The 26,348-nt window shown below is 49.9% G+C and overlaps 1 protein-coding gene across 1 annotated transcript; it reads left to right on the top strand.

Moving 5' to 3' along the window:
* The first annotated feature begins 164 nt into the window (after positions 1–164).
* Positions 165–23,433, top strand: Suds3 (SDS3 homolog, SIN3A corepressor complex component). Its single transcript, XM_031337621.1, has 13 exons — positions 165–547; positions 3,370–3,439; positions 6,155–6,210; positions 7,189–7,260; positions 8,852–8,871; positions 9,986–10,142; positions 14,877–14,972; positions 15,907–15,968; positions 16,116–16,137; positions 16,853–16,958; positions 20,352–20,436; positions 22,361–22,446; positions 22,536–23,433. Exons 1-13 carry the CDS (start codon positions 406–408, stop codon positions 22,558–22,560), a joined length of 999 nt encoding a protein of 332 aa, XP_031193481.1. The 5' UTR covers positions 165–405; the 3' UTR covers positions 22,561–23,433.
* The last annotated feature ends 2,915 nt before the right edge of the window (positions 23,434–26,348 follow it).

Below are 26,348 nucleotides of genomic sequence, written 5' to 3'. Positions count from 1 at the left end.
CCATTTTCGGAAGTGTCATCCCAACTTTGTGGTCCTGACTGCGGGCACGGCTGCCCACGGATATGCCTGACTCCAGAGATTCCTGCCTCCGCCCCTCCCCCGTGGCCGATCGCGAATTCTTAAGACAGTGATGACGATGCTGCTGCGTCAGAGAACGTGGAGCCCGGCGTCTCACCTACTGCCGCGAAGACGGCTGGCTCAGGCTGTCACCGGGCAGCCTACGACCCGGAAGTAGCCGGGTGCCCGAGGCCCCCGTTGCCCAGCGCGGGCGCCGGGGGCGGAGCTCGGAGCCGAGGGAGACCCGGTGTCTGCGGCTCCGGCTGCGCGAGGTGGGGGCTGTCCGGGGCGCAGCCAGGCGGCCGCGATCTCTGCGGGACACGCTCCGCCGCGGCCCGAGGCGGCGACATGAGCGCCGCGGGGCTGCTGGCTCCGGCGCCCGCTCCGGCTGCAGCTCCGCCCGCCCCGGAGTACTACCCGGAGGACGACGAGGAGCTGGAGAGCGCCGAGGACGACGAGCGAAGCTGCCGGGGCCGAGAGTCCGACGAAGGTGCGGTGAGGATGGGGGCCCAGGTGCGGGAGGGCGGGGGTCGGAAGTCGACAGAGCTCTTCAGAGCCAGGGATCCGTTTAAGACTGTCCCCAGCCCAGTGTCTCATTTCCGCACTTGGGACGGAGTGATGCCCGCCTTGGCTTCCTCGCTCCCAGCTTCTCTCAAAATGTTCAACGCCCCTAACTCCACTTGGGACCTGGAATCGGTCAGGTGTAAGTAAAGTATTCATTAGGCCGGCACCTCCCCCAGTTTTAAAGCTGTCTTGTTTACCCACCTCCTGCGGAGTAGCATGGAGTCCTCACTTTTCTAGGTGTGAGGGTTAAATGGAATCCGTCCTGCCCCTGTAAAGTGGGCGAAAGGGGAGGTCGGGGTTTGTTTTTAGGCCCGAGTAGTTTGCATTGCGTTATCGCTCCTCAAGCCTCAGGTCTCAATCTGGACCTTGTTTACCCTTTGGAGAGTGTGAGGGACATCCAGAGGGGTTGAGAAAGGAGCTTGTTAGGTGGAGGAGAAGCCAGAAGCAGGACGACAGGGGGCAAGGGGAAGCCATTGTATGGGTGGAGTAGACAGTGTTCTAGCACACAGTCGGGTTGTAAAAAGCAAAAAGCTACCTCGACTGTGAGGAGGATCTTAGTCTCTCAAGTGCCTAGTAACATAGCTGGGCTAGCTCTAGACAGGACCTCCGTGAAAGTTCCTTCCACTGAAGGAAAGGTGGTGGCTTTGTGGAGACTTGGGTCTACTACGGCCTCTCAAAACGCAGCAGCTTATGCAGAGCACTAAATTGAAGGAACTGAGTGCATTTGGTCTAACTATGGTAAAAAGCAAGGTTTAACTAGGGATTTTTCAATGTGAAAGATGCACTTCTTTTAATGACCACTGGGGTACAGTGAGGACAAAATTGATTCCCTTCAGGCTATTGGATCCAGATATTTGCTTAAGACTAGTTTAAATTAAGCAGTTTAGAGCAATTACTGATTTTTCTGAGGATCTGGCGTTTCAATGGCTCACAACTGTCTATATGTTGCAGGATATTTGATCACGTTGTGAACCCTGAGACTGTGTTATTTATTGAAAAAAAAACTGTTTTTAGTTGTAGTTTGCATGCACGCGCGTGCTCGAGTGCACACACACACACACACACACACACAGCACGCCTTTAATCCCTCTGGCTGGAATACAGACACACCCTTAGTGCATATCTTGAATCCCAAACAATGAAGGTTAAGTTAGAAGTGTGTAGAAGGAAGCAGCCATGTTTAAAAGTGATGTCTGACTGAGTGACAAAGTGACGAATCAGAGAAAGATTTGACAGAATGGGATAGAATCAACTCTCAGGAGATGAGATGGAAAAGGCTACTTAAGAGAGCAGCGCAGAGAAGAAAAGGAGGAGGCACTTTGACTGGGACAGTTTTACAGAGTCAGGTTGAAGAGAGAACAAGCTAGACACAGGTGAAGACAGAATGATCCAGAGAATGAGAAGGAGCTGAAGATATTGCCGAAGTTAGAATGAGGCCAAGCAGAGCCGTTCACTAAGAAGCTGATTGAAGCCAGATTGAAACAAGACAACCTGGAGAGGAGTTTGAGTCAGAACGGTAGAGTTGAACCATCCAGCCTGAGCTCAGAAAGGACAAAGTTTATTCAGCAGTAAGTCTCAGAGGCTGAAAACCATTCTAGGCCTAGATTAGATGTACAGAGGCTGGAAGCTTCCAGGACTAGGCCGAGGTTATCAGAAGGAGGCAGTAAGCCTCCCAGATGGCAAAAGCCATCAGGTGAATAAAAGTTACATTTGCATCTATAACTACAGCTCCAACCGTCATCTGACCTCTGTGGGCACAAGGCATGCAGGGGGTGCGCCAACACAGAGACAAAACACTCATACATGTAAAATAAAATAAACATAGTTGAAAATGTTTTTTAACTCATTAATTTTTGTGTGTGTCTTTATGAATTCATATGCACCACGTGTACAGGTGCCCTTTGAAACCAGAAGGGGGCCACAGATCCCCGGAACTGGAGTTCTAGGACTTTATAAGCCATCTGATAAGGGCATTGGGGAACCAATCCCATATCCTCTGCAAAGAACAGTGAGCTCTATTGAGCCATGCATCCAGCCCCCTTGTTCAAATTTATTCAAATACAAGGTTTTGAAGCATATAACAAAAAGTATCTTGCCGTGCCCGCTTCCTGCATTTTTTTTTTTTAAACCTGTTAGCTTGGAAATCGGTTCAATTAGAATTGAATCTGGGGGCTGGCAAGATGGCTCAGCCGGTAAGAGCACTGACTCTTCTTCCAAAGGTCCTGAGTTCAAATCCCAGCAACCACTGATAGCTCAAAACCATCCATAATGAGATCTGATGCCCTCTTCTGGTGTTTCTGAAGACAGCTACAGTGTACTTATCTATAATAATAGAATTGAGTCTGTTATGACAATAGTCTCCTTTTCACTATATACCTCTAACATGTGATAGGGTGGGCATGCTCACGCCCAGATCTCCTCTTGAACAGTACACAGTTCGCTGTCACTCTGTGGCCTGTGTCTGGATTGTCTGGTGTCCTTTCTTCTCTTACTGTGCATCATCTTAAAGTACATTCTCAGCATAAACCCAATTGGAGTGGCACTTCCCTTTTTTGTTTTAAACACATGCATGCACACACACACACACACACACACACACACACACACACACTTTTTTATTAGTAGGTTCATGCAGACCCACATGGATAGAAACTCATTCTTTTCCCAGAAGCATGCTAATTACGCTATCACGATACTGATTCTGTGAACCTGATGATCACCGCCCGCTTCTCCCCTCGTTTCACCCAGACACGGAGGATGCCAGTGAGACCGACTTGGCGAAGCACGATGAGGAAGACTACGTGGAGATGAAGGAACAGTGAGTAGCCCATGTGCCTTTTCTCTGGAATACAGAGGCGGTTCAGTCTTCACAGAGACTCCTTTTTACCTCAGTGCTTACAAAGCACAAATGATTCTGTAGTTTCCCTCTCTGGTCACATCTAAGAGCTTTCCGGTTAGGAGCCTCTTTGGGGGCTAGGCTAGCAGGAGCCATGATGGGCATGGTGGGGTGAGGGAGCTGGGGAGGGTAAGACCTTTAGAATTGCTGTGAAAACTGGTACCCAGGAAAATGGGTATCTTGCAGGCCCTCAGTCCCTGTCCTGTATTGTAGGCCATATGCGGGGTGTCCCAAGTGTTCTGGGAATAGAGGGAGCAGGCTGCTGCTCCTTTCCTGCTACATTGTCTGTCTGCTCTCACACATCCTCACGAAAGCCCTTCCTCTGTCTTCAGCCATAGTCAGCTAAAGCCCTGACTGTTTTTTGAGGTGGGTGGGGCAGTTGAGACCAGACTAACCTCCAGTTCACAGAATACAGGGATTGATGGTGGTGCCCCCACACCTGGCCTTTTTATTTACTCTTTTTTTTTTTTTTTTTGAGACAGAATTTCAGTGCATAGTCCTGGCTGTTATGGAACTTGCTCCTTAAATAAGGCTAGCCTTCAACTCAGAGCTTCACCAGCCTCTGTTTCCCAAGCACTAGGATTGAACATGTGCACTACCACCACCGAGCTATTGTTAGTTTTTAAAAATGAAACATCATCAATCACCAACAAGAAACAAATCCAGAGTTTTGCCCTGTTGCCAGACTGTTGTCAAGCTTTTGGGTTCTAGGTCTCCTCCTACATCAGCCTTCCAAGTAGCTGAACTTCAGGTGCATGCAGCTGTACCACCCGCTACCTGATCTGTGCCCAGATGAATGGTCGTGTAGGATGTGTTTGAGATAGGGGATCACTCGGAGGTTCAGGCTCATCTGATCATTTGTCGCCTAAGGCTGCCTTGAACTCACCTGCTTCATCTCCCAAGTACTGGGTTACAGGTTAGGAGACTCCATGCCCAGTTTTCAGGAAGTGGTGACTGGGTCTATCTTGAGGCTCTTGGTTTTAAACCCTTAAACTCCTGTAGGCTAGTAGTCCCCATTTTGTCCCCCAGCTTCTCCTTTCAAATTTTAAATGTGCATGCCCATCTCTCTAGCATCTGTCATTTTCAATCCAAAGGAGCAACTCTTCCAGGTGTGACTGATGCTGGTCAGGGTCACGTTAACAATTCATGTGTGTGCCCTCAGCTACACCTGAAATTCTGCCTGGTCCTTCTGTTCTGCCAGCTCTTTACTGGGTGAGTCTGGCCTGCTTGAAACTTGTTTTCACAGACTCTTCTCCGAGGATGTGATGTCAGTGGATCTGGTCTCTACCACTCCCACCCCGATTCCTTTCTCATTCCCCAAGTATTCTCTTTCCAAGAGAGACTCGAGATTGCCTACTCCTTTTGTGTGGTGGGGACCTGATACCCTGGATTCTGCAGACTTCTCAGACATCACCCTCTTCTGTGTTTGCCATGTTTCAGAGACAGTTTTGGGTTTTTTTAAAGATCTGTTTATTATTCTTTTATGTCCATGGGTGTTTTGCCTGCATGTTCTGTGTACCACGTGTGCCCTCATGGTGCCCTCAGAGGCCAGAAGAGGGCATTGGATATCCTGGAACTGGAGTTACAGACTGCTCTCAGCCGCCACATTGGAGCTGGAATCAAACCCAGGTCCTCCAGAAGAGCAGCCAGTGCTCATAACCCTGGAGCCATCTCTAGAGCCAGCTCTGTTCAGGAACAGTTTTAGAGAGCAGCTTTTGATTACTGTGCCTCCTTCATACTTACTAGACAGCATCGGGGCTGGCCATCAGAGAGTAGTGGGGAGGGCTCCCTGGCCCCTCGCTGTTCTGAAGAGAGGGGTCTGTGTGTCTGTCGGCCTTTCTGAGGAGTGAAAGCATCTTCTTGTGGAACCATGTTCTCCAAGGCCTTTGTGGTTGCCACCGAGGAACTGGGGGGTTTTCATGGAGAAGCAGAAGTGCCCCTGATGTTATATCCCTGGATGGTTGCCTGTAACCCCTCACTATGAGAGGTGTGAACTGGCCACATTGCTTTGTGTGCTCTGTGCCCTCGCCCAGCCGGGGCTGCAGATCCATCCCACATTTAGCTTTTGAGCTTGGATTAGCATTATTTTTCAGATCTTGGAAAGGTAGTGGCTTTTAGGTGGCAGGAAGGGTTGTGGACCTGGCCCTTACACAGCTGCGATGTCTGTAGAGCAGGTGTGCTGAGGGCACCTTATCCTACCGTTTCCCTTGGAAAGCTCTGTTCTATGTATTCTTGTGCGTTCAGGGGGTTGTGCCGCGCTGCACTGTGCGTCAGACTCCAGCTTGCAGGCATCGGTTTTCTCCTTCCACTGTGCTAGGCCCAGAGGTGGAACTCAGGTTGTTAGGGCTGGTGACAAGTGTTCTTACCCCATCTCCTCAGCCCCCTCTTGCCATTCTTGGTCTGTTCTTTTTACCTTGTACTATAGGGGTTCACTAGTGCTTGCGACTCTCACTCTGTGCAGTTCACGCGGCTTCACGGAGATGCACACACTTCAGGAGTGCAGGGGCTTGTCTCTGTGATCCATTCACTTCAGACCTCTACAGCCTGACTCCCTTTCTCTGACCTGAAGACCACCGATCACACCTCCAAGACAGCCTGCTCCTCCTGCCTGTGAGCTGAGTCCTTCCTCTCTTGCAGGATGTATCAGGACAAACTGGCATCTTTGAAGAGGCAGCTGCAGCAGCTGCAGGAAGGTAGGTGTGCCATTTCCCCCGAGCTCCACAGGGCTCCCTGCTGCAAGCCCTTGAAGTCTTCGAGTTTCACTTCTCTCTGGGAGTGCAGGCGGGGGTTGAGTCTGGTCTGTTACAGTCATCTGAACATGGTCTGCTGTCGCTTAATACTGACTTCCTGCCTTTCATATTCCACTGTCTTCAGTGCGGAACACACCTTGAAGTTTCCCTTGGGGCATAGATTGGAGACCACCATACCTTAGATAGACTTTGTCTTTTTAAGAGGCTGTTGAGGGTCGGCAAGATGGCTCAGTGAGTAGAGGAGCCTGACACCAAGCCTCATGACATGAGTGTGGTACCCACAGTTCACATAGTGGGAGGAGAGAACTCACTCCAAATGATGTCCTCTGACCTCAGACACACTCACAGGCATGCACACACGCAAATGGAAGAAACATTTTTAAGAGAGAGGGGCGTTGGTTGTTATCAGAGGAATCAAGTTTTCTCTCCTGGGCCAAGCCCACACTTCACCACAGCGTTCTCTCCTCATGGTTGCCACTAAGGTCTTGGCAGCCTGGGTTGGAGAGCCAGCTCTCCAAGATCATGCAACCCAGAGGCACTGTTCTCTAGGGAATGTGACTCTGGGGCTTGTCCCACTTCTTGCTATATCTTGAGTGTTGGCTGCAGCATGAGCCGGAGCAGGCAGCTCTCTTGGATAGTTTTGACCTAGATCTCAATGCAAGAGGATGAACCTTCTCCAGGAGAGGGGGCCCATTGTCTTAGACTACCCGGAGCTTAGCTCAGCTCAGCGTCACCTGCTGTCCTTGCCCATTTACTTGCTCTGACGTCCTGGGGAAGGTCCACATGGTCTGTGGTGCTGTGTGCTTCCTCCCTGGTACAGCTCTCTAGGCAACTCCAGTTCTAGAAAGTGACTGAGGAGAGGGAAGCGTGCAGAGCAGGCTGACTCCCTGAGTCACGGTGCCCTGTGACTGCCCCATCCAGGTACATTACAAGAATATCAGAAGCGGATGAAGAAGCTGGATCAACAGTACAGAGAGAGGATCCGGAACGCAGGTTAGTGCTCCAGCTCAGCCCGGACACCTTCATGCTTTCTCCCTGTCCAGGCTGATAGAATGCAAACCCATAACACACCCGAACCTTCCATTGGGAGAAAGGTGAGGGAAGGGGTGAGCCAAGGCTGCTGTTACATAAAGCTGTTCTCTGTCCTCCAGGGGTGTCAGGGTGGCTCCTCCTTCTTGTCCATCACGCCTGATTAGCTTGTCTGTGCCCGAGATGAGGGGCATGGCCTCTTATTGGCCTCCATGTATTTCAAGCACTTAGCAGCATGGAATGCTCCTGGTCTGCTGTACACAGTGTGTATTCAGGGTGCCTAAGCATTTGTGCACATTGGTACTTAAGCAATGTTATATCACCAGCACATTGTCCGTGGCTTTAGGAAGCTCACCAGTTCGTTGGCCAGCAGGCTTCCAGTCCCACAGTTTTCCGGGCTGGAGTGACTTTAGCTTCTGGGACAGTGGCTTGACTTCTCTGAATGTTTTTCATCAGACATAATATCTGAGCTCTTAGTCTGAATTCTGCAAGTCTGAAAGCTCTGTGGGGTATGTGTGGATGTGTTTGCACAGGCAAATGGGACATTAGAATTTGAGGTTTGCAAAAGAGCCCACAGACCAGAATTCTGGTTTCTGGTCTGCTCACAGTATTTGTGGACCAAAGGTAGTGGGCCCGAGTTCACTTAGAGAGACAAGAAGTCCCAGATTTTGTGGCAGTCACCATCTTTACCAGAGCTGACAGCATCGTGTCTCTAAAGGAAGATAACAGATGGAATAAACCATATCTACACAAAGGGTTGTTAGAGTGGCCTCGAGGCTGTGTCCCACTGGAAATCTGAGAATCCAGTGGTTGTTCCAGGCGCTGGATGTCTCAGCTGGTCTTCTGTGTACACTGGAATCTGGAGGCGGTAGACTCTAGTGCCAGAGAAGGAATAGACTAGCCAGTATATAGCGAGGACATGCAGGCAAAGAGAACAAGCGACCTTCTTCCATGTCCTTTGTAGAGGCTGCCACCAAAAGTTATGGTCCAGATTAAAGGTGGATCTTCCCAACTCAGAAGATCTGGATTAAAGGTGGGTCTTCCCACTTAAATGATTTCAAAGAAAAAAATCCCTCCAATGTACCCAGCCACTTGGGTTTTAGTTAATTTCAGATGTAGCCAGGTTGACCACCAAGCCTAGCCATCACATAGGTAAACAGTTAATTGTTGCTGGCACACAGTAGGCACTGAGGAAGCTTAAGAGTTTGATGAATTCGACTCTGTCAGGAAAGGCCTCAGGAAGGGGGCTGCCTTGGATCTGGAATCTGAGAGAATGGCCAGAGTTAAGTCCCAGCTGAGCCCAGCCCCTCTTCCTCTGGGGATTCTAGAGGGACCTGCCTTGTCTTGTATCTACCCCACTTTGAAAGCTTCCACGTGGACTCTGCCTCTAAAGTGACTGCATTGACTCACTGTACTGTCCTACTGGGTGGGCCTGAGTGAGAACATTTTGTCAGGCTGGTGGGGTAGAACTGCCCATGCCTCTCAGTAAATCCCAACACCCCCATCTAGGATGGTGGCCGCTGACGAATCTTAACTGTGCTTTTCTCTCTTTCAGAGCTCTTCCTCCAGCTGGAAGTAAGTACCCAGGATCCTTTGCATTTGTAGGCTCCTTGGAGAGTCTGACTCTTGGTCCTCTGGCCTTGCCTTCTGTTAGCAAGTGGATGGTTTGGGAACATCACTACCGCTCACTTGGTTAGGGTTGCTTAATGCCTGCTTAGACCTTCCTTCCACCCGGGAGTGTTGTGTGGACCCTCCTGACCACGTTGGGTTAGGATGCTGCCCCTCGCTGTTTCTTGTTCTTTAATTTAAAATGTAATTTATGTATGTGTGTGCCTCTGGAGGCCAGAAGAGGGTTCTGGATCCCCTGAAGCTGGAATTACAGGCAGTTGAGAGCCATCCAGTGTGGGCACTGGGACCAGACTCAGGACCTTTGGAGGAGCAGTGAGCTCCCTCACCTGCTATCCCATCTTTCTAGCCCACGGTCTGTTCATTGACCTTTACCTCACATTATGACCATCTGTCTCCAGACTAAGCCTGGTGCTTTGCTAGTGGTTCCCCATAGCCCTGTCTCTGAGTTGGCTCCACAGATCTGCCTTGTGTTTGGGCTTCATTTACAGCCAAGCAGAGCATATGCTTCAGTCACACAGCCCCAGCCAGCACCCAGGACAGTGGGGGGGATTTCACAAGTGGGCTTTTAGGCAGTTCTTTATTTTATTAATAGCTTAATTTTGATGCTTGAGTACTCGAGGGTTCAGGTGCCTAATGAATGGTCTGTAGTTGCTTTTGTTCTTACGGATCAGACATAATGGCCTGCTGTCTGGCTTTAGTATCCCGTAATTAACTTGAATGCGGAAGCTTCACCTGCAGTGAGCTGTTTTCACTTGATATTGTGTCCTTCCCAGAGGAGCCACCCCAGCTCTCTTGGAGAGACTCGGCTTCTGTTTGAGGTTAATGCCTCACAGCCTTGTGATGGGGAGAAGGGTGGGCAGGGATGGCACAGTGCATTGGAAGCAGCTGCTATTACATGGCTGGGTTTGGGGACCTGTTGGGATTATCCCCAAGACTCCTGGTCCCACGGGTCTGTGTGAGTGAAATTAAGTCTCAGGCTTTCTCTGCTCCTGAAGTCAGAGCTGGCCTCTGGCTGGTGCTCATGGCCACCCCACCTCAGCTGCATCTCCCTTTCGGTCAGACAGAACAGGTGGAAAGGAATTACATTAAAGAGAAGAAGGCGGCAGTGAAAGAGTTTGAAGACAAGAAGGTGGAGCTGAAGGAAAATCTGATTGCCGAGCTGGAGGAGAAGAAGAAGATGATCGAGAATGAGAAACTCACAATGGAGCTGACAGGAGGTACAGAGGCTCTGGCCCCAGGGCGCCACCCTCATCACTCCTCTCATGCCTGGGAGCTGGGTGTGCTGGTGGAGAGCTGGCTTCCTGACTCCCATCAGCATTTCACCCCCACCCCGCACTAACTGGAGACTTTAGGCAGGCTGCTTAGCTTCCCCCTATAGAGGGCTTACATCCTGCTTTATCTCCGACTGCCTGGGATGTCACGTGACAGGCAGGTCATGTGCAGGCTGTTTGAAAGCAATTAATTGCACACTCAGACTTGTGCCTGCTCTGGCTCCTTGTCAGCTATCATTTGTGTCTTACGTTTGAGTTTCTTACCAGGACCACCATTGCTATCATTACAATTAGGAAAGGTTGTTGTCCCCTGACGTCATGAGGAAGGGGCTGGGGGCTCTCTTCCCCCAGGCAGTGCTGTGAAGCTTACAAGTCTCAACCAATCCATCAGTGAATCGTATTTTGGGAGTCTAGTTCCTCCCTACTAGCTGAGATCTGATGTCCAGGGAGGTCAGCGGATTACAGACAGGTCTGGGGGAAGCAGCAGGACCGACTTCCCGTTGCCGTCTGCAGGCAGTCACGGGATAGAAAGCACTGGCAAGAGCCAGCCGTTTCAGAATTTGGCAGTCTTCATTGCAAGTGAGCACTGAGTTTGCCACATGGCTACACAGGTGGCTTGCTCCTCTGCATACCCTGAAACCTAGTCTTCGTCATCTGTCCAGAAGGTTCTGGGGCTCTGGGGTAGCTGATTTTAACAGGGCTCGGTAGGACATCTGGGTTTTCACAGAAATCTTAGAGTTGACTTTGAATCAGAAAGTAGACAGCTATACCCACGGGTCCCTCTGGGTTTACACTGTGGACCAGCTAGGCCATCCCATCCGTGCAGACTGACTCCCCTCCACAGGTCCCCCAATGACAGTGTGGCAGGGTCTGGTGGGGGTGGAGTAGGGGAATGAAATTTTTGAAAACCAGCTCAGAGCTTGTCAGAAAGCATGAGTGCAGCTCAGAAACATGAGGTGAGTGTTGGGGTAGCGCCTTCAGGCTGCCTGTTTACCCGTCAGCGTTGTTTCTATTTGGCCGGACCATGGTGCTGCAGTCAGGCACCAGTCCCCCCACCTGTTTTGAGCTACGTGCAGTTTTCTTGATGGTGGTTGTGACTGGCACTGAAGTCTCATCACTGTTGGAGCCTCCAGGTGTTCGGGAGCTGCCATTAGGCTAGTGGGAAATCCTGCCGCTTATAGCTGCTCCTGCCCCATGCAGGGAAGGACATGCTCACCTTATGTGTGCTTTGGTGTCCTAGTTACTGACGAGCATCAGGCCTTGGCCAGGTGCTTCTGAGCTGAGACAGGAGGCAGAAAAGACAAAAGACAGAGAAATCATTTGTACTGCAGTAAAACAGATAGCCGAAGTATTTAAATCCGTCCATGGGTAGAAAGGTACTGATGTCCTTCCTCAAGCCATTTGGTACCTTGGCGTGGAGAGCACTGGCAGTGGAGGGCAGGTGGGAGGCACTGAAGCTGGCAGGATAATGGCCTTCCACAGATGGTGCAGCCATGCTGTTGGATGGTTGGAAACAAGCCGACTGCTTCCAGCTCCGTCCTTAGAAGTGATGTCTTAAAATGGCCTTTTCAACCTCGAGATTTCTCTTAAAAAGTTAAGGAGAGGCCAGCAAAAGAGGCCATAGGAAGCAGGTGTTTTGGGCCACCTGCTCTGTCCAGCACAGAGTCACTTATGACTCAGGATCCCAGGGAGTAGCAGAGGGCACTTGGTCTCAGCCTCCTGGGCACGCCAGGGCTAGTGTTCATGCAGTCGCTGTGTGCTGTGCTGGAAGTGAGCCAGCTACCTTGCAGACTCAGGTCACCTAGGGGCTGCTGAGGGTCTAGGGCCATCCTGTCCCTCTCCCAGGACCTGTCAGGGGCTGCTGAGGGTCTGGGGCCATCTTGTCCCTCTCCCAGGACCTGTCAGGGGCTGCTGAGGGTCTGGGGCCGTCCTGTCCCACTCCCAGGACCTGCCCAGGGGCTGCTGGGCCACTCTCTGGTAAGTAGAGTGAGCTGATTGTTAGCCTTTGATGTTGAGGCCAGGGCTATAAGTGACCCAGATAACCAGGCAGGTCTCATGCCCTTTAAGGCATCAGGAGCGTCGCCCATTTTTTTTTCCCAAGATTTATCTGTGTGTGCGTGCACTGGAGTGGGTGCTCGTGTGTGTGTGTGTGTGTGTGTGTGTGTGTGTGTGTGTGTGTGTGTTGCGCGTGTACACTTGTGTGTGCACATGCTTATGCCACATGCTTGCAGTTGCCTAGTGCCTGGAGGAGGCCCGCAGATGCTTTACAGCTGACGTGGGTGGTGCTGAGTTGACTAAGGAGGGGCTAGAAACTGAACCAGGATCCTATGTCTGAGCCACCTTTGTAGCACAGACTTGATCATTTTTAATCTGCCTTTTCTTTCACTAGAAGGCCAGTTTGTTGCCACTTGGCTTTGTTGTTTTCCTGACATTCGCTCACTAGGGTGTCCACTAGCCCTCTAGCCCCTGTTGGAAGCTACCCAGGATTTCAGTAAAAGCCACAGATTTGCTTTAGGAAATACTGGCTTTGTAGCTGGCCCTATGAGCAGTTGAGGTAGAAATCCGTTGCCTCCTATGAGGTCAGGTGCCTCTTGCGGCTCACAGGCCTCTTCCTGAGGGGCATTGTCTTGCCTGGTTAGGGGTAGTAGGGTGTCTAGAGGAGGCTGGCACAGAGCAGATACCTGACATCTAGAAGGTGCAGCGTCACTCACTGGCACAGTTTCACTTGATTTGGGTGTCATCTTCCAGGTTTGGGGTTTTAAAAGTGGTGGGATGGACTCAGAAGTCAGCCTCTTGCCTGAAGTCCCCAAAGGACCTAGCTGGTACTGAAGCCAGGCTGTTCTAACTGCATTAGACAGGCTCCTTCCACTCCAGAGTCAGGAAGGTTGGATTGCTGGCTGGAGACAGTATTTGGAGAGTTCCCAGACCTTCCAGGTTTAAGGTGAGATAAAGATGTGACAGGCTCGTTGTACTGTGGTTGTACAAGGCAGTGCCTGATGCTCCAGTGAAAGGAGCTTTGGAAGTCAGGGAATGATGCACAGAAAGATCTGCGGAGAGGGTGATGAGGTGACCTGACCTGGGGAGGGTGGGCTCCACCTAAGTGTCAGCCGTTTGTCCTGCGCAACTTGGTCTCTTGGAGCTTGGTCTCTTTGTTCCCAGCATGGTTTGACCTTTCAAACACCTACACCTGATGCTGTCTTCATTCCCTGCTCCCCCTCCATGTACTTACCCCTGTAGCAGTGACTTGGTGCAGCATGGCTGAGCCTGCCAGCCTGCTGGGCATGGATGAGGCTGTTTGTCTGCTGCAAGCCTCAAATGAAGTGTGTGCTTCAAATCATTGCTGCTATCTTTACCCCAATAGCTAAACAAATATTAAGTTTTTTCATCTCAAGAACTGGGGGTATAATGCAAGGCCTTACTGATGCTAGGCAAGTGTTCTACTGTTAAGTCACATCCCTCACCAACTGAGTTATCTCTTCGCTTTGTCATTTCCTAGTGGAAACACTGACAATCTCAAGACCCAGAGACTGTCCTGAAATATTCAATGTTATCTAGTTAACTATAGTCACTGCTGTGCAGGAGGACAGTGGACTCGTCCCTTCATCAGGATGGAACCTCATAGTGACCTCCTTCTCCGGGAAGTTTGAACTGCAGCTGGGGAGGGTCAGGAAGTGATTGAGCAGCCTAGGGTACAGAATAAAGGTCTGTTCCTGTGGTACTGATGTTGCTGGGAGGAACCAGGTGATTCTCTAGACTACCTAGCACCCACTACGTCTTCAGGGTTCCCTTCCAAACAGGCCGGCCCTGCCTGGGGTTTCCTGGTCTGGTGGATTGCCTGGTGAATGGATGGGCAGGCGGCAGACCCAGTTGGGACTCTAGATAGTACCAGTCTCACAGAGGCCAGCGGGGCTTCTAATGCAAGGCAGTGGGCTTAACTGTTTGGAGGTTACGTAACTGAGACTTAGCCTGCTCAGGTGCCTTCTCCAGCATTGCCACACTCCAGGATCTAGGCTTCAGACGGGGAGTTTGTGCTGCTCCAGTTGAGCTCTCGGCCTCACTGGACAGATTCCCAGGAAGCTGATGTTTGAAGCTCTGAATAGCAGCGGGTCTTGCTGGTTTTAGCAGAATCAGACTCAGGTGCCAGGCTAGCCCATCCCCCTGGGGAGAGCAGATTTGAGTGGCTGCTTCTGGGGGAGGAGAGATTTCCCTGTGTGGAATCTGTCCACAGAACCTTATGTAGAGAAATTGAGAATGAAAGGCGGCCCTAGTCCCTATCTTTGTTGTATTGGTTTTGACATCTGTTAGATACAAAGGCTTCTGAAGAAGAGAGTTGGGAGTGTGTAAACAAAGACTTCATATAAAACCTTGCCCAGGGCAAAAGGCTTTCTATGCCCATGAGTTTCAACACCCAGCCTCTGTGGGAGCAGCAGAAGTGAGGTACCTGCCTGGTCCCCAGCCTCCTTTTAGTCCCATAGCCTTGACTGGGTGCTCAGCTAGCATGACTCAGGAAAGCACAGGGCCCAAAGCCTGGCATGGGCATCTTGCTGGGTTGTTCAGACGAAGCATGCTTGGTCACACAGCCACGATGCAGTGTCTGTGGGACAGATGCTCTTACAGTGCTCGGACTCCAGCTGGCTCAGGGGCAGTTGGATAGATTCACCCCTTTCATTCTTGCCACAGATTCTATGGAAGTGAAACCCATCATGACCAGAAAATTGCGGAGGCGACCAAACGATCCTGTCCCCATTCCAGACAAGAGGAGAAAACCGGCTCCTGATATCCATTTATGCCAAGTTTGAATCATGAAATCCTGTGCTTACTGGCTCAATAGTGTATACAGGGTCACAGTCTCACAAAATAGTGGCAGTACTGGTCAGGAAAGCATATGTGAGATACTTACCCACAGATCTGGTTGGTCATTCTGCACTGGAGTCTTTAAGCTATTGCTTTTCGTTGGAGAGGTTTCCAGAAAATGGTTACATAGAAAGTTACTCTTTTGGGAACAGCCTTGTTCTCACACTCCTTTCAAGCTCAGGGCAACTTACAGTGAGATGTGTAAATTGAGGGTAGCACTGCCTGCTGTGGTCTCAGTTACCCGCCTCTGCCTCCTGGGCTGCAGATTGCCCTGATCCCCCAGTTATCTGACTATTGTATTGGGCTGCAGACTGCCCTGGTCTACCAGTTACCTGCCTCTACACTAGTGGATTGTGAACTGTGCCACAAGTAGGTAAGGTGTTCATGTAAAGACACTGTCTAGCCATAGACATAGCCAATGGATCTCTTCAGAGATTAAGTGTAAGAGTTTGCCCAGAGTGAACTGTGCTTTATATGCTACCAGCAGAGGGTGTGCTCCTGGCTTTTCACCCTCACCGCATGATCTAAACTGCTAGGAGACTAGACTCTCCTTGTCTGTCTTCAAACTTGGGAGCAGCATTGTCCCCCCTCACCCCCCAGATGAAATTGTCACCCTACTGTACTGTGTTCCACAGAACAGCTTCCCCTCAGAGCAGTTTGTCCAAGGGGCATGTTGAGTTCTTTCTATGCCTGATGACCTTTAGCATGAGAGTCAACTTTTTAAAGAGGCAAGTTCCTACCTTAAACAGCTTTTATGTAGCCCGGGCCTCCCCCAGGCCCAAAGAAATCGGGGCTTTGTGTGGCTTTGTCTCCTCGGAAGCCATGTGTTCCATACACGATCTTTAACTCTCAGCACCTCAGCTAAACTACTTGTTAACAGACGAGCAGATCATGGAGGACCTGAGAACACTGAACAAGGTACAGTGGGGTGTTCTTGGTGTACTTGAAAGCAAGCTTGCGTGTGACGTAAGTTCCTGTCACCTGTTAGAGTCACCGTGACATCTCTGATGCTTTAGTTTGTCTAAGATGATTTCCTCTGAGACTTCTTTGTTATTCTTCCTACAGCTTAAGTCACCCAAGAGACCAGGTGAGTGCCCGATGACCCTGCCATTGGAAAAGTGGATATGGGATTTCCAGGAGTGAGTCACAAGGAGTCACGAAACGGACAGGAAATCATAAATATGTCTCTCCCATGTTTCTTTAACATGTCTTTTCCTTAGGACTTATAAAGGAGACCTTTGATTAGCTTGAAGGCTCCCTTCTCTGTGGATGTCGGATGGGCATTAGGCTCAGGGCCATTTTCACTTCAAATCATGAAACCATAGGGAATTTCAGTGCCTTGGGCTTTCTGAAGCTCAGCCCTGGAATTGCTAGTCTAAAGATGGTCTGATCCTAGTGAGGCCCCTAGCTGTTCCTAGTCCTCATTAGTAGACAAGGCATTCACCCTTGGAACATTCAAGGATTTTTGAGTGAACTATGCTGATTTGGTGTACACACCAAGTTTAGAGTTAGGATGGTGACCTGGCAATGAGGGGTCACCAGATTGCAGATGTTGATGCAGTCAGCACCAATGGCCCCTGTGAATAGCTAGTGGCCTCTATGAATAGCCAGTGGTCCGTGTGGATAGCCACTGCACCCTTCCCAGGCAGCACAGTGACTTTGCCTCCATATACACCTCAAGGGCTTGCCGGTCGGGATTGTGCTGCACTGGTGCATCAGTTCTGGCGTGGCATTGCTGGGCTCCTTGCTTAGGCCCAGGCTCACTTGTCTGCTTGCCATCTTGGCGTCTCTAACTCCTTCAGCTTCCCCGTCCTCTCCTGAACACTTGCCTGCCACACCTGCAGAGTCTCCAGCCCAGAGATTTGAGGCTCGGATAGAAGATGGCAAACTGTACTATGATAAGAGATGGTAAGTTGTGGAAGGTGTGGACTGCTCACGGTGGTCTCAGAAGAGCGCTTTGGAGGGATGGGGCTGGGCAAGCCCATGGTGTCTCAGTGTTTTCTCAGCTTATCTCTTTGTATATTAGTGTAATTTCTTTGGGTGGTGCCAAGGCTCAAACCCACATGCTGGGGCTCTGGCCGAGCCTCGGAGTCTTGGAGACTGAGGGCAGTTGGTAGGGCAACTTGCCTGCCTCTGAGGTCACTGCGAGCAGTGTTTTTCCGAGTGGGTCCCCTGGGGCTTTCTGCACCATGTTGCTGTCTCCACACTAGGGTTTCAGATTGTCCCTGTCTAGCCATGACAGGGTATATGTCGTCCTCCACCCCCTCCTCGGTGTTAAAGGAGAGAAGGGTTTTGTGATCTAACCAGACTGGAGCACGGCTCTGCTACCTGAGCTGAGGGTGCTCTTCTCAACACTGCAGGGTTCAACACTGCATAGGACAGATACTCTTCACTTGACAGTGGTACCCTTTTCTTAGACATTCTTGTCTCCTTCAAGGTATTCTAGGAAGTGTGGTTGGGAGATTATATCCCAAAACACTTAGATGAGCTGTTCCGGTTGCCTGGGACTTTCATTGCAGACAATAGACAGGAACCCGAGAAGTTCATACATTTATCTATTCAACAAACACTGGTTAGACATCCCAGGTAGTACATCCCTCCTGCCATCCTCTCAGGGAGGGGTCTTTCAGTTCCATTGTCCAGGGCTGCTGTTCAATGTCCTGTGCAGGCAGGCACCGTACATGGACATTCCTCTACACTCTGACTTTCTGTTGCCTGTATGGAGGAGGTGTGGGTCACTAGAGAGCTTCTGTCATTGCCGTTTTTAACAGCCTTGTGATAGCTCCTGTGTCAGTGTTTTTATTTAGTCAGAAATTGACAGCTTAGAGCAGTGGTGTGGCCTTGCAAGTTGATGGCCATGTTGGCTCGTTACCTGGCATGTCTAATTGCCTCTCACTGTCCATGGTAGGTCCCAAGTCCTCAGAGCCAAAATCATGGTGCTCAGTTCTCTGAATCAAATTGCAGTGTATACACAAAAACTAATCCTGGGGCTGCTGAGGGGGCAGTGTCTGAGCAAGCTGTCCCTCTGATTGCCCACGTGTGCTGTGGCTGAGGGGGCAATGTCTGAGCAAGCTGTCCCTCTGACTGCCCACGTGTGCTGTGGCTGAGGGGGCAGTGTCTGAGCAAGCTGTCCCTCTGACTGCCCACGTGTGCTATGGCTTGTTGTCTCTCCCTGTCTCTCACACACCATCTTTCTTATATCAGCTGTGGTCCATATGTTGTGCAAATATGCTGTTGTTTAATAGATTCCCAGCATTACTGTCAATTTGATACGTGGAACTTATTTTCTGAGGCTCATGTTTATACAGATATTTTTTTCCTGTTGGTCATATCCGGACTGTGGACCCTTCCATGCACACTGTTCCATCAGAAGCATAGAGATCAAGTTGGGCCTGAACAGGTTTCAACCTGTTTTAGTGTCTGTCAGCCCGCTGCAGGGTGTTGTCTTGGCCTTGCTTGTTGTTTGTTACTTAGGTCAGTGTGCCACCACTAGGTGGCAGCCCCTAGCTGCTTACCACTAGGGGCAAAGTGAGATTTTTTTAAAAAAATGTTTGTAATAATGAAAACCAAATAACCTTTAAAGATCAGGCCCGCATGTAAGAATGGCCTTTGGGAATGGGGAGATTTATGGCTAACAGTTCTATGGATCTGTGAGTTTTCCAGCCAGAGTGATATTTCAGATGGTGTTCATTTTGTAACTGTGGCCTCCACTCTCTCTTTCTGGACTTGATCCTAAGACTATGAAATGTCTTGATAAGGAAAATGTAGTAAAATTTTCTTTCTTTCTTTCATTGCCTTTTTTTTTTTTTTTAAAGAGGGACCCATAACCGCTGGTGTCTGGTCTTTTCAGCACAGGTGTCTGGTTTGAAGTGTCAGAACTCATCAGGTTCCTTGTGTGTGCAGAGCAGGTTGGAAAGACGGTGTCTCCCAGAAATTCACCTCTTTGCTGAATTTTAAAGTTGTTTTTGTGCTGTTACACACATTTTGGGATGCCATCTTCTTTCTTGGTCTAGTGCTCTCCCCTCTGTTTGCCGAGTCAGTCCTATGGAGGCACTGGCAGCTGGGCCTGCCCTGCCTTGTTCTTCAGGAAGCCCTGCCCAGAGCTAGCCTTTCCTCCCATTAGACCCCGTGCTCTGCTTTTGTCCCTTTGTCTCTGGAAGCTTCCTCTATTCTCTGTTCTCAGTCACAGTCCTGGCTGACAGAGCTTCTGAGTCCTGATGTCTCTTCTAGAGGCGGGGTACAAAGCGTTTCCTTGGGGCTTTAAGGACATCAACAGGACAGTGGGGGTTAGGGCTCCATCCTGGCGTGGTCTAGCTGAATCCCACCTTCGCCTCGGTCCCCTGCTTTCCATGTCATTTAGTTTCTGCTGTCAGTTTGCCTTATGCTTTAATGTTGACTAATGACCCCTCACAGAAGACACTCTGGAGAGAGCTGGGATTTTAAAATAGCTAGCTGAAGGCAGAACAGCATTTGTGTGTGTGTGTCTGTGTGTGTGTGTCTTTGTCTGTGTGTGTGTGTGTGTGTGCATTTTCTCTCTCTTCATCTTTTCCTCTCTTCCTTTCTTTCCCTCTCCTTGCCCACTTTTAAATCTGGAGCTGCAAATGTAACAGATGGAGCCACTCCTTGCTGAGTAGATTGAGCCTTCATGCTGTCACTTGACCACAGGGCCTATTTCCAGTGATAGTGGGGTCCCTTGAGACTCTAGAGCTGTGGAGTGGGTCAGGTTTTGGGAATTGAAGTTAATTTTATAATATTAGGATTTTTGGTAGTACGTAGAATTCAGCTGCTTTTTCCTGCTCTACATCCTCCTTTGGACCTACCTCATGGTTCTGTGTTCCCTGCCCGTATTGTCTCTAATACCCTCCTCAGAAGGGAGCTTTCTCTGCCTTTCTGCGTAAAGACACGTGCTTATTGAAGCTGGGAAGATGCATGGTCAGGAAGTGTGAGTGTGAGGACCTGGGTTTGCATCCCCAGCACTGGAGTAAAAGGCTGGGCATGGTGGCACGTGTTATCATTGTGGTGATGGGGAGGCTGTGGCAGAGGCTCCCTGGGGCTCACCTGTTAGCAGTCTAGCAGAATCAGAGTTCCAGGTTGAATGAGAGACCCTGTCTCAAAGAAACAAGGTAGAAAATGATTGAACTAGTGTCGGGGTGGAAGCCTGTCTGTCTCTCTCCTTCCCAAGTGGTGCTCTTCCTTGGTTGTGTGTTGCTCAGACTGTTGGAGTGATGGTTTCTGTCAGTGTGGTATTTATTTTCCTGCCCCTCCCTCCCTCCTGATATTTTTGTGTCCTGGTTTTGGCAGGTACCACAAGAGCCAGGCCATCTACCTGGAGTCTAAGGACAACCAGAAACTGAGCTGTGTCATCAGCTCAGTGGGAGCCAATGAGGTAGGCATCCGATCTCTTCCCCGCGAGCAAACAGCTCTGAGAGGTGTTGAAAGTACAACAGACTTGACAAAAAGCTCCACCTGGAAGTGCAGTGGAGTCCTGTCTCCTGTGGGGTGGGTCGGCACTGTCGGGGGTGGGGGGGGCGGGGGAACGGTCAGCAGCACCCTTGAGCCTCTGTGCCTGCCTGAGCCAGGTCCTGCAGCTCCATATGAGCCTTGGTGCACTCCTATGCAGCTATGGATTTGGGAGCCACTGAACATGAGAGAACAAATGGCGAGTGAGCACTCTGGTGCTCTCTAGTGGCTGCATGCTGGCAGTGGCACTTTCTATGGCTCATACTCCACCTTCCTACATACCAACTGACTTCTTGTCTGTGAGGACTAGTGGGTCACTGGGCACGAGGCCCAGCACTAGGAAGTGCTCAGTAAGTGGGTGCTGGTGTCGCTGGTCTGCCACTCCTAGCTATTCTTCCAGTCTGCCCTGCCCTGCTGTGCCTCTGAACACCCAGCTGCCAGGCATCCTCTCTGCATTTAAAGCTGCTCATGTGCTACCTGAGGATGCCAGGACCGCTCTAGGGCTCCTGCTGGCCCTTCGTTAGGAGATGTCAGCAGTGTCTCACCTACACCATTACAAGTTTTAAAAAGTCTGAAACTTTCTCAGCTGCATTGGCTTGATCTTTTATCAGTCACAAATTTCTGCAGAGAAATTGATTTTTATGTGTCTCTCCACTGTTAGTGATTTGTGCCGGTGCACGGTAAATCTAATGAAACTGGATTATGAAATAACTTAAGCCTCTGGAATTCTCTCAGCTTCCTGAATTGAAAATGCACTCAAATGCGGCCAGTTTGCAAAATGACAGTTTGCTTAGAAGTTGGAGACAGCCTCCGATGGAGGAATGCTGTTCTTTCCTAGGCTGTTGACGATAGTGGCCTCTAAGCCAGAGCTGTGCCTGGGGGGTGCCAGAAAGACATGTGCTCCCCAGCCAAGAGCCTTTGTGCTTGTATGGTGGGCTGCTCTGCAGAGCACACAGGCCTCTCTGGGACCTAGTGAAGACCACCACATTCTGTCATAGAGTGCCAGTGTGGTCCAGTGACCCAATGGTGGTGCCAAGGGGCTCCCAAAGGGCGACACCTTGGAGTCACATCTCTGCACCTGGTGTTGGAGGGGCAGCTTCAGTCCCTGGAGTGTTCCAGCCCATGTTCAGACCCACTGCCATGTGCTCTGGAGCTGCTTGGCCTTTGTGGGCACATTTGGCTGGCAGGCCAGTGGGTGGGTGACCCACTTAGGGTCAGTTTTGTATCTCAATGGCCTAGCAGTAGGTTCAGCTTCATGCAGGGCCTTCAGCTTGTTCCGATTTAAGCTATGTGCTCTACTTATATTTTCGGGTTACTCATTACTCACACTAGAAATGGAGGGAGACTGGGTAAATGGACAACCTGAAGCCTGGGGGTGGGGGGGGGCTCTCTGCAGAGTCAAACCTTGCTTTAGGCCGTTTAGTTTCTCAAGCCATGGAAAGCCGGGGAGAGGGAGAGGTACTGTGAGTGAAGCACCCCAAGTGCACCCCACAGGGCTGTTGTGGGAGAAGTAGCTCATAGAACACACCCACAAGGGCTGAGGAGCTGGTGAGGCAGAAGGACCGTTGGAAGGCTAAGTGAGGGAATTTCCTTGGGGCAAGGAAAATATTTTTAAATTGCTTTGAAAAGCTGTTGCTCCTGAATACATATATTTTGGATATTGAAAAGTATCATCAGCAAGTCCAGAGTCCTGGTTGCTGAGGTCTGTGGGTGCTGGCTGATCCTCCACATGGTCAGGCTGCAGGAGCTGCCTCTAGAGCTGTGCTGCTTGGATGGCCCCATGGAGCAGACACAGCCACACCCATGCTGCAGGTGTCCGTCTCTCACTCTCACTGGCCTTGTCCCTACAGATCTGGGTGAGGAAGACCAGCGACAGCACCAAGATGCGGATCTACCTGGGCCAGCTGCAGCGTGGGCTCTTCGTGATCCGCCGGCGGTCAGCGGCTTGACTTTCTACGTGCTTCCTCTTCCCTTGACCCTTTTTCTGGAGTGGTTTTTATTTTTGTTTTGTTTTCTTCTTAATAGAAAATTCTTAACTTACCGGGACTAGCTCCTTGGCCTGGGACATGGGGAGCACTGTGGAGTCTTCAGGGCGCTCACATGGCCGCCACCTCCATCTCTGTGCCGCTCTTTCCTGCCTCGGCCTCTTCCAGAACTCAGTCACCAGAGACTCTTGCTTTCGGAGTATTGGGGTTCACCCACCTTCCTTGAATTCCTCTCTTGTCTTGTTTTGTTTATACTTGATCCTTTTTCAGATCTCCTTTGAGTCTGAAGGGAAGCTCATTTTAACAGTTATCTTTAGACCTTTGAAGAGCAGTGGATGTGCTTTCCCACCTAATGTGATTGGCAGATTGGGTGCCTGCTTCCCATGTTGGGCCCAGAAGCATGGGACAGGATTCTCCTGTCTCTGCTTTCTTAGAGAAATAAATGGTATAGAACATCTCATCTGCCTTGGGCTTCTACTCTGCTGACTGAGTGTCTCCACCCTGACACTGCAGCTGACAGATGGGGCTGGGGGAGGGGCGTGGCCTGTTCCTTGCATGCTGGAGTCATGCAGGGTGGAAGAAGTGGACATTTCAGAGGTTTCCATCTGTAACTCTAGCTCCCAATGGCTTCAAGTATCTATCATGTGCCCCACTGTGCTGTGGGCTCTCTCTTCCCCATAGCTGGGGTGGCAAGGTGGGTGCCAGTGACCAGTCTGTGCCTCACTCTTGTAGCTGGACTCACTGTGGTCCTGGGCCGTTCAATACAAGCCTCCCCCGAGGTTTGTCCCATGTTAGTGACAAGGAGAGCTCTATCAAGCTGCAGCCACCAAGTCTGTGTACTGCTTGAACCCCAGCGAAGCAACCTGTCCTGGCCCTCTTGCTCCCTGGGCCTGCTATTGGAGAAATGACTCATAAGGTTGAGCAGGAAGTTCCTTCTGCTCGAGCTGCCACATGCCATGATGAAGAAGCGGATCAGAGTGACTGTCATCGTGTCTGGACTATCAGTAGGCTGTCCACACCATGTTTTGCTCTTAGCCCCTAGACTCTGTCCATGTCACCTCTTGGTGTGGAAAGCCACAGTAAGTCCTGTGCTGGCCACCAGGTACACAACTGGTGTACAGAACTGTGTATAGCCGCTCTCCCATTGGATTCTTAAGAAAACAGGATAAACGGTGATGTTTCTTAATTAAGTTGCCGCGTGATCTGTTTCTTCTCTTCCTTCCACCTTCCTCCACCCCACAGGTACTGCGGGATCTACACACTGTAAACATCTTTACAGTGAACCCCTGCTGGGAGCTCCCATGATGAAACCCATTTTGATGTATTTGGTGTTTGTCACTAAGGGTATTAGGACCCTTTAGCTATGACCTTGCCTTCCCTGCTCCTCAGTACTGCGTGTGGAAGTGTGTTTTCATCTCATGGAGGTGGGGTGAGGCGGTAGCAAGCCGTGCTCCCTCCACTGTGCCTGGTCGCCACATTGTACTTCTGTGGAGTAACTTTGAGGGCTGGGATGCGGGTGCCTCTGCCATCTGTAACTTCAGAGGTCACTCAAGACCAGGCTCAGACGTGGCTTTGACCTGCACTACTTCCCCAGTGACCTAAGAAACCTCATCCATGACAGTGAGACCAGACGGGGACTCGAGATGCAGCCTTGAAAAGTAACATTCAGGATCCCAAAACACTGAGTTTCATAGTCATCCTTGAGGTGAAATGTCTGCAGTTTTGTTGTTTGTGTAGGATTCCATTGGTGGGCAGAGGCCCTTGAGTGGGGCAGAGGCTTCAAGGGGAAACAGATGGAGGAGTGGGAGGCTGGCCTTTAGCCTGGTGGCTGCCATCCCCAGGCTGCTCAGTGACACACTGCAGCCTTTATCAGGGTGTCTTCTGTTGTCATCTGGCCACAAGTCTGGAGTGTCAAGCTTCTGCCGGGCACCATCCATGTGCTGTCTCCCCTACGCTTCACAAACTAAAGCCCTCCTGACAACTTCAGACTGATTTACACAGTCATAGCCAAAGACAGTGTGCCTTTCCATTGAATGCTAGTATTTAATGCTTGTCTAGCCACCATTGTGATTGATCTCTCTAAACTTGTAACTAGGGACAAAATGGAAGACCCCAGATCCTTCTCTTCAGGTTAAACTGCCAATTCCGTGCATCCTCTGTGCAGAGATTGATCCCATTTCTTTTTTCTTTTCTTTCTTTCTTTCTTCTTTTCCTAGTATGAAGTAGAGTTTATTCAGGGCATGGGGAAGGGAGTTAAGAGGGTAGTAGAGGCAGAGGAAGGCAGAGAGGGAGGGGGGAGCAAGAGGGCAAGAGGCAAGAGGTGATTCCATTTCTTAAGCTAATTGGAGAGGGGTGGGTTCTTTTTACAGTATTTTTTGTTTTTCATTTTTTTCTTTAACTTTTATTTATTTTTTTTAATTTTTCAGTAGATAATCCCTTTACTTAAGAATTTTGCTTCTCATCTGGTAATTTGAAATCTCTATCCTTCTTAAGAGCCTAAACTGTTTTAAATTCAAGGTAAATCTGCAGCCATTTCAAGCAGCTGGTGGGCTTTCTATAGCACCATTAGCTGGTGCCACCTTTAGGGTTCTGAGAGGTGAGTATAAATTGCAAGAATAGTTTTAAAAGTATGGGTTTTTCTTGACTAATACATTTTCAAAGAGAAAGTCTATTGGGTCAGTTGGCTTGCTGAGCGATAGAGATTTATTTTAGGTTTATCTTCCATTGATCACGGGGACAGGAGTTTGTGAGAAAACCCTGGATGTGCTGGTGTGATGTTGAAAGGCTCCCAGAACCCTTTTGTTCTTCAGTGTAAAGCACAGGACAGGAGTGCCTCCCTCAAAATTCTTTTTAGATCCCCCACCACAGAGTCTGAAGAGAGCCTTCAGCCGGTATGGTATCATGCAAACATTTGATCCCTGGAACCCAAATCAAAGAAAAGTATTGGTTTGTGATTGTAATCCCAGCACCAAGGAGGCAGATGCAGGAGGATCCTTGGAGCTTGCCCACCAGCTGGTGTAACCTGTTCAGTTCCAGACCAAGCAAGAGACCTTTCCCTGAAAGACAAGATGGGTTGGGTACATGCCTGTAAGCTCAGTACCAGGAAGCAGGTGGGTCTCTCACCTGCCTGGTAGCTAGTTCCCAGAGAGACTACCTTAAGACAATAACCAAACAAGGTGGGAATCCAGTGAGGTGGCTCAGTGGGTCAAAATGCTTTCTGCCATCTTTGGCTGCTTGAATTGGATCTCCAGGACCCACGTGGTAGGAGAGGTCGGACCTCTGGTCTGTACGCCATGGCATGCATCAACCCTCCAATAATAAATGTAATTTTCAAAACAATGTGGATAGTGCTGAGGAGTGACACCTGAAGTTGACCTCTGACCTTAGCACATATATAAATGGTCACTTTCTGTCGTGAAACTGCCCTGTTAACTAAAGAGTTATAAACACACACTGCTGTGTGGTCTGTACTAGTGTCTCATAGAGTCTAAGGAGACTTTGTACACATTTCCTATAGTGGTGTGAGCTCTTTAAGAATGTGAAAGAATGCAGAACAATTTCCTTGCTTCTCAGACATTTCCCCCTCTCCCCCAATGGGAAATCCTATCAATGTTTCTTCGAACGAGTGGTTCATTTACACGGAGAGTTCTAGGATGGAGGCGGTTCTATTCTTCTGGTGGTGAGTTTTGTGTGGCTTTTTTTTTTTTTTTTTAAATCAGGGGGAGGTGAACTTTCTGGAATTAAACTGGTATTCAACAGCAGCAAAACCCAATCATCTAAAAGCCTCCTAGAGAAGCAGTTAGGGAGTTGTGGGTCTCTCTCTGTTACTGTAAGTCCAGCTATGTGGTTTTAT

Source organism: Mastomys coucha, unplaced genomic scaffold (genome assembly GCF_008632895.1).
Source record: "Mastomys coucha isolate ucsf_1 unplaced genomic scaffold, UCSF_Mcou_1 pScaffold22, whole genome shotgun sequence".
Classification (NCBI taxonomy): domain Eukaryota; kingdom Metazoa; phylum Chordata; class Mammalia; order Rodentia; family Muridae; genus Mastomys; species Mastomys coucha.
Note: the sequence above shows the minus strand (reverse complement) of the source record. Positions and strands in the feature narration are given on the sequence as shown.

Excerpts from the sequence above, each read along its gene's own strand:
- Suds3 (XM_031337621.1), top strand. The coding sequence starts at position 406 with ATGAGCGCCGCGGGGCTGCTGGCTCCGGCGCCCGCTCCGGCTGCAGCT. Across the intron at positions 14,973-15,906 it reads GAGGAGAAAACCGGCTCCTG|CTCAGCTAAACTACTTGTTA; the intron begins ATATCCATTTAT and ends AACTCTCAGCAC. Across the intron at positions 22,447-22,535 it reads CTCTTCGTGATCCGCCGGCG|AAAATTCTTAACTTACCGGG; the intron begins GTCAGCGGCTTG and ends TCTTCTTAATAG.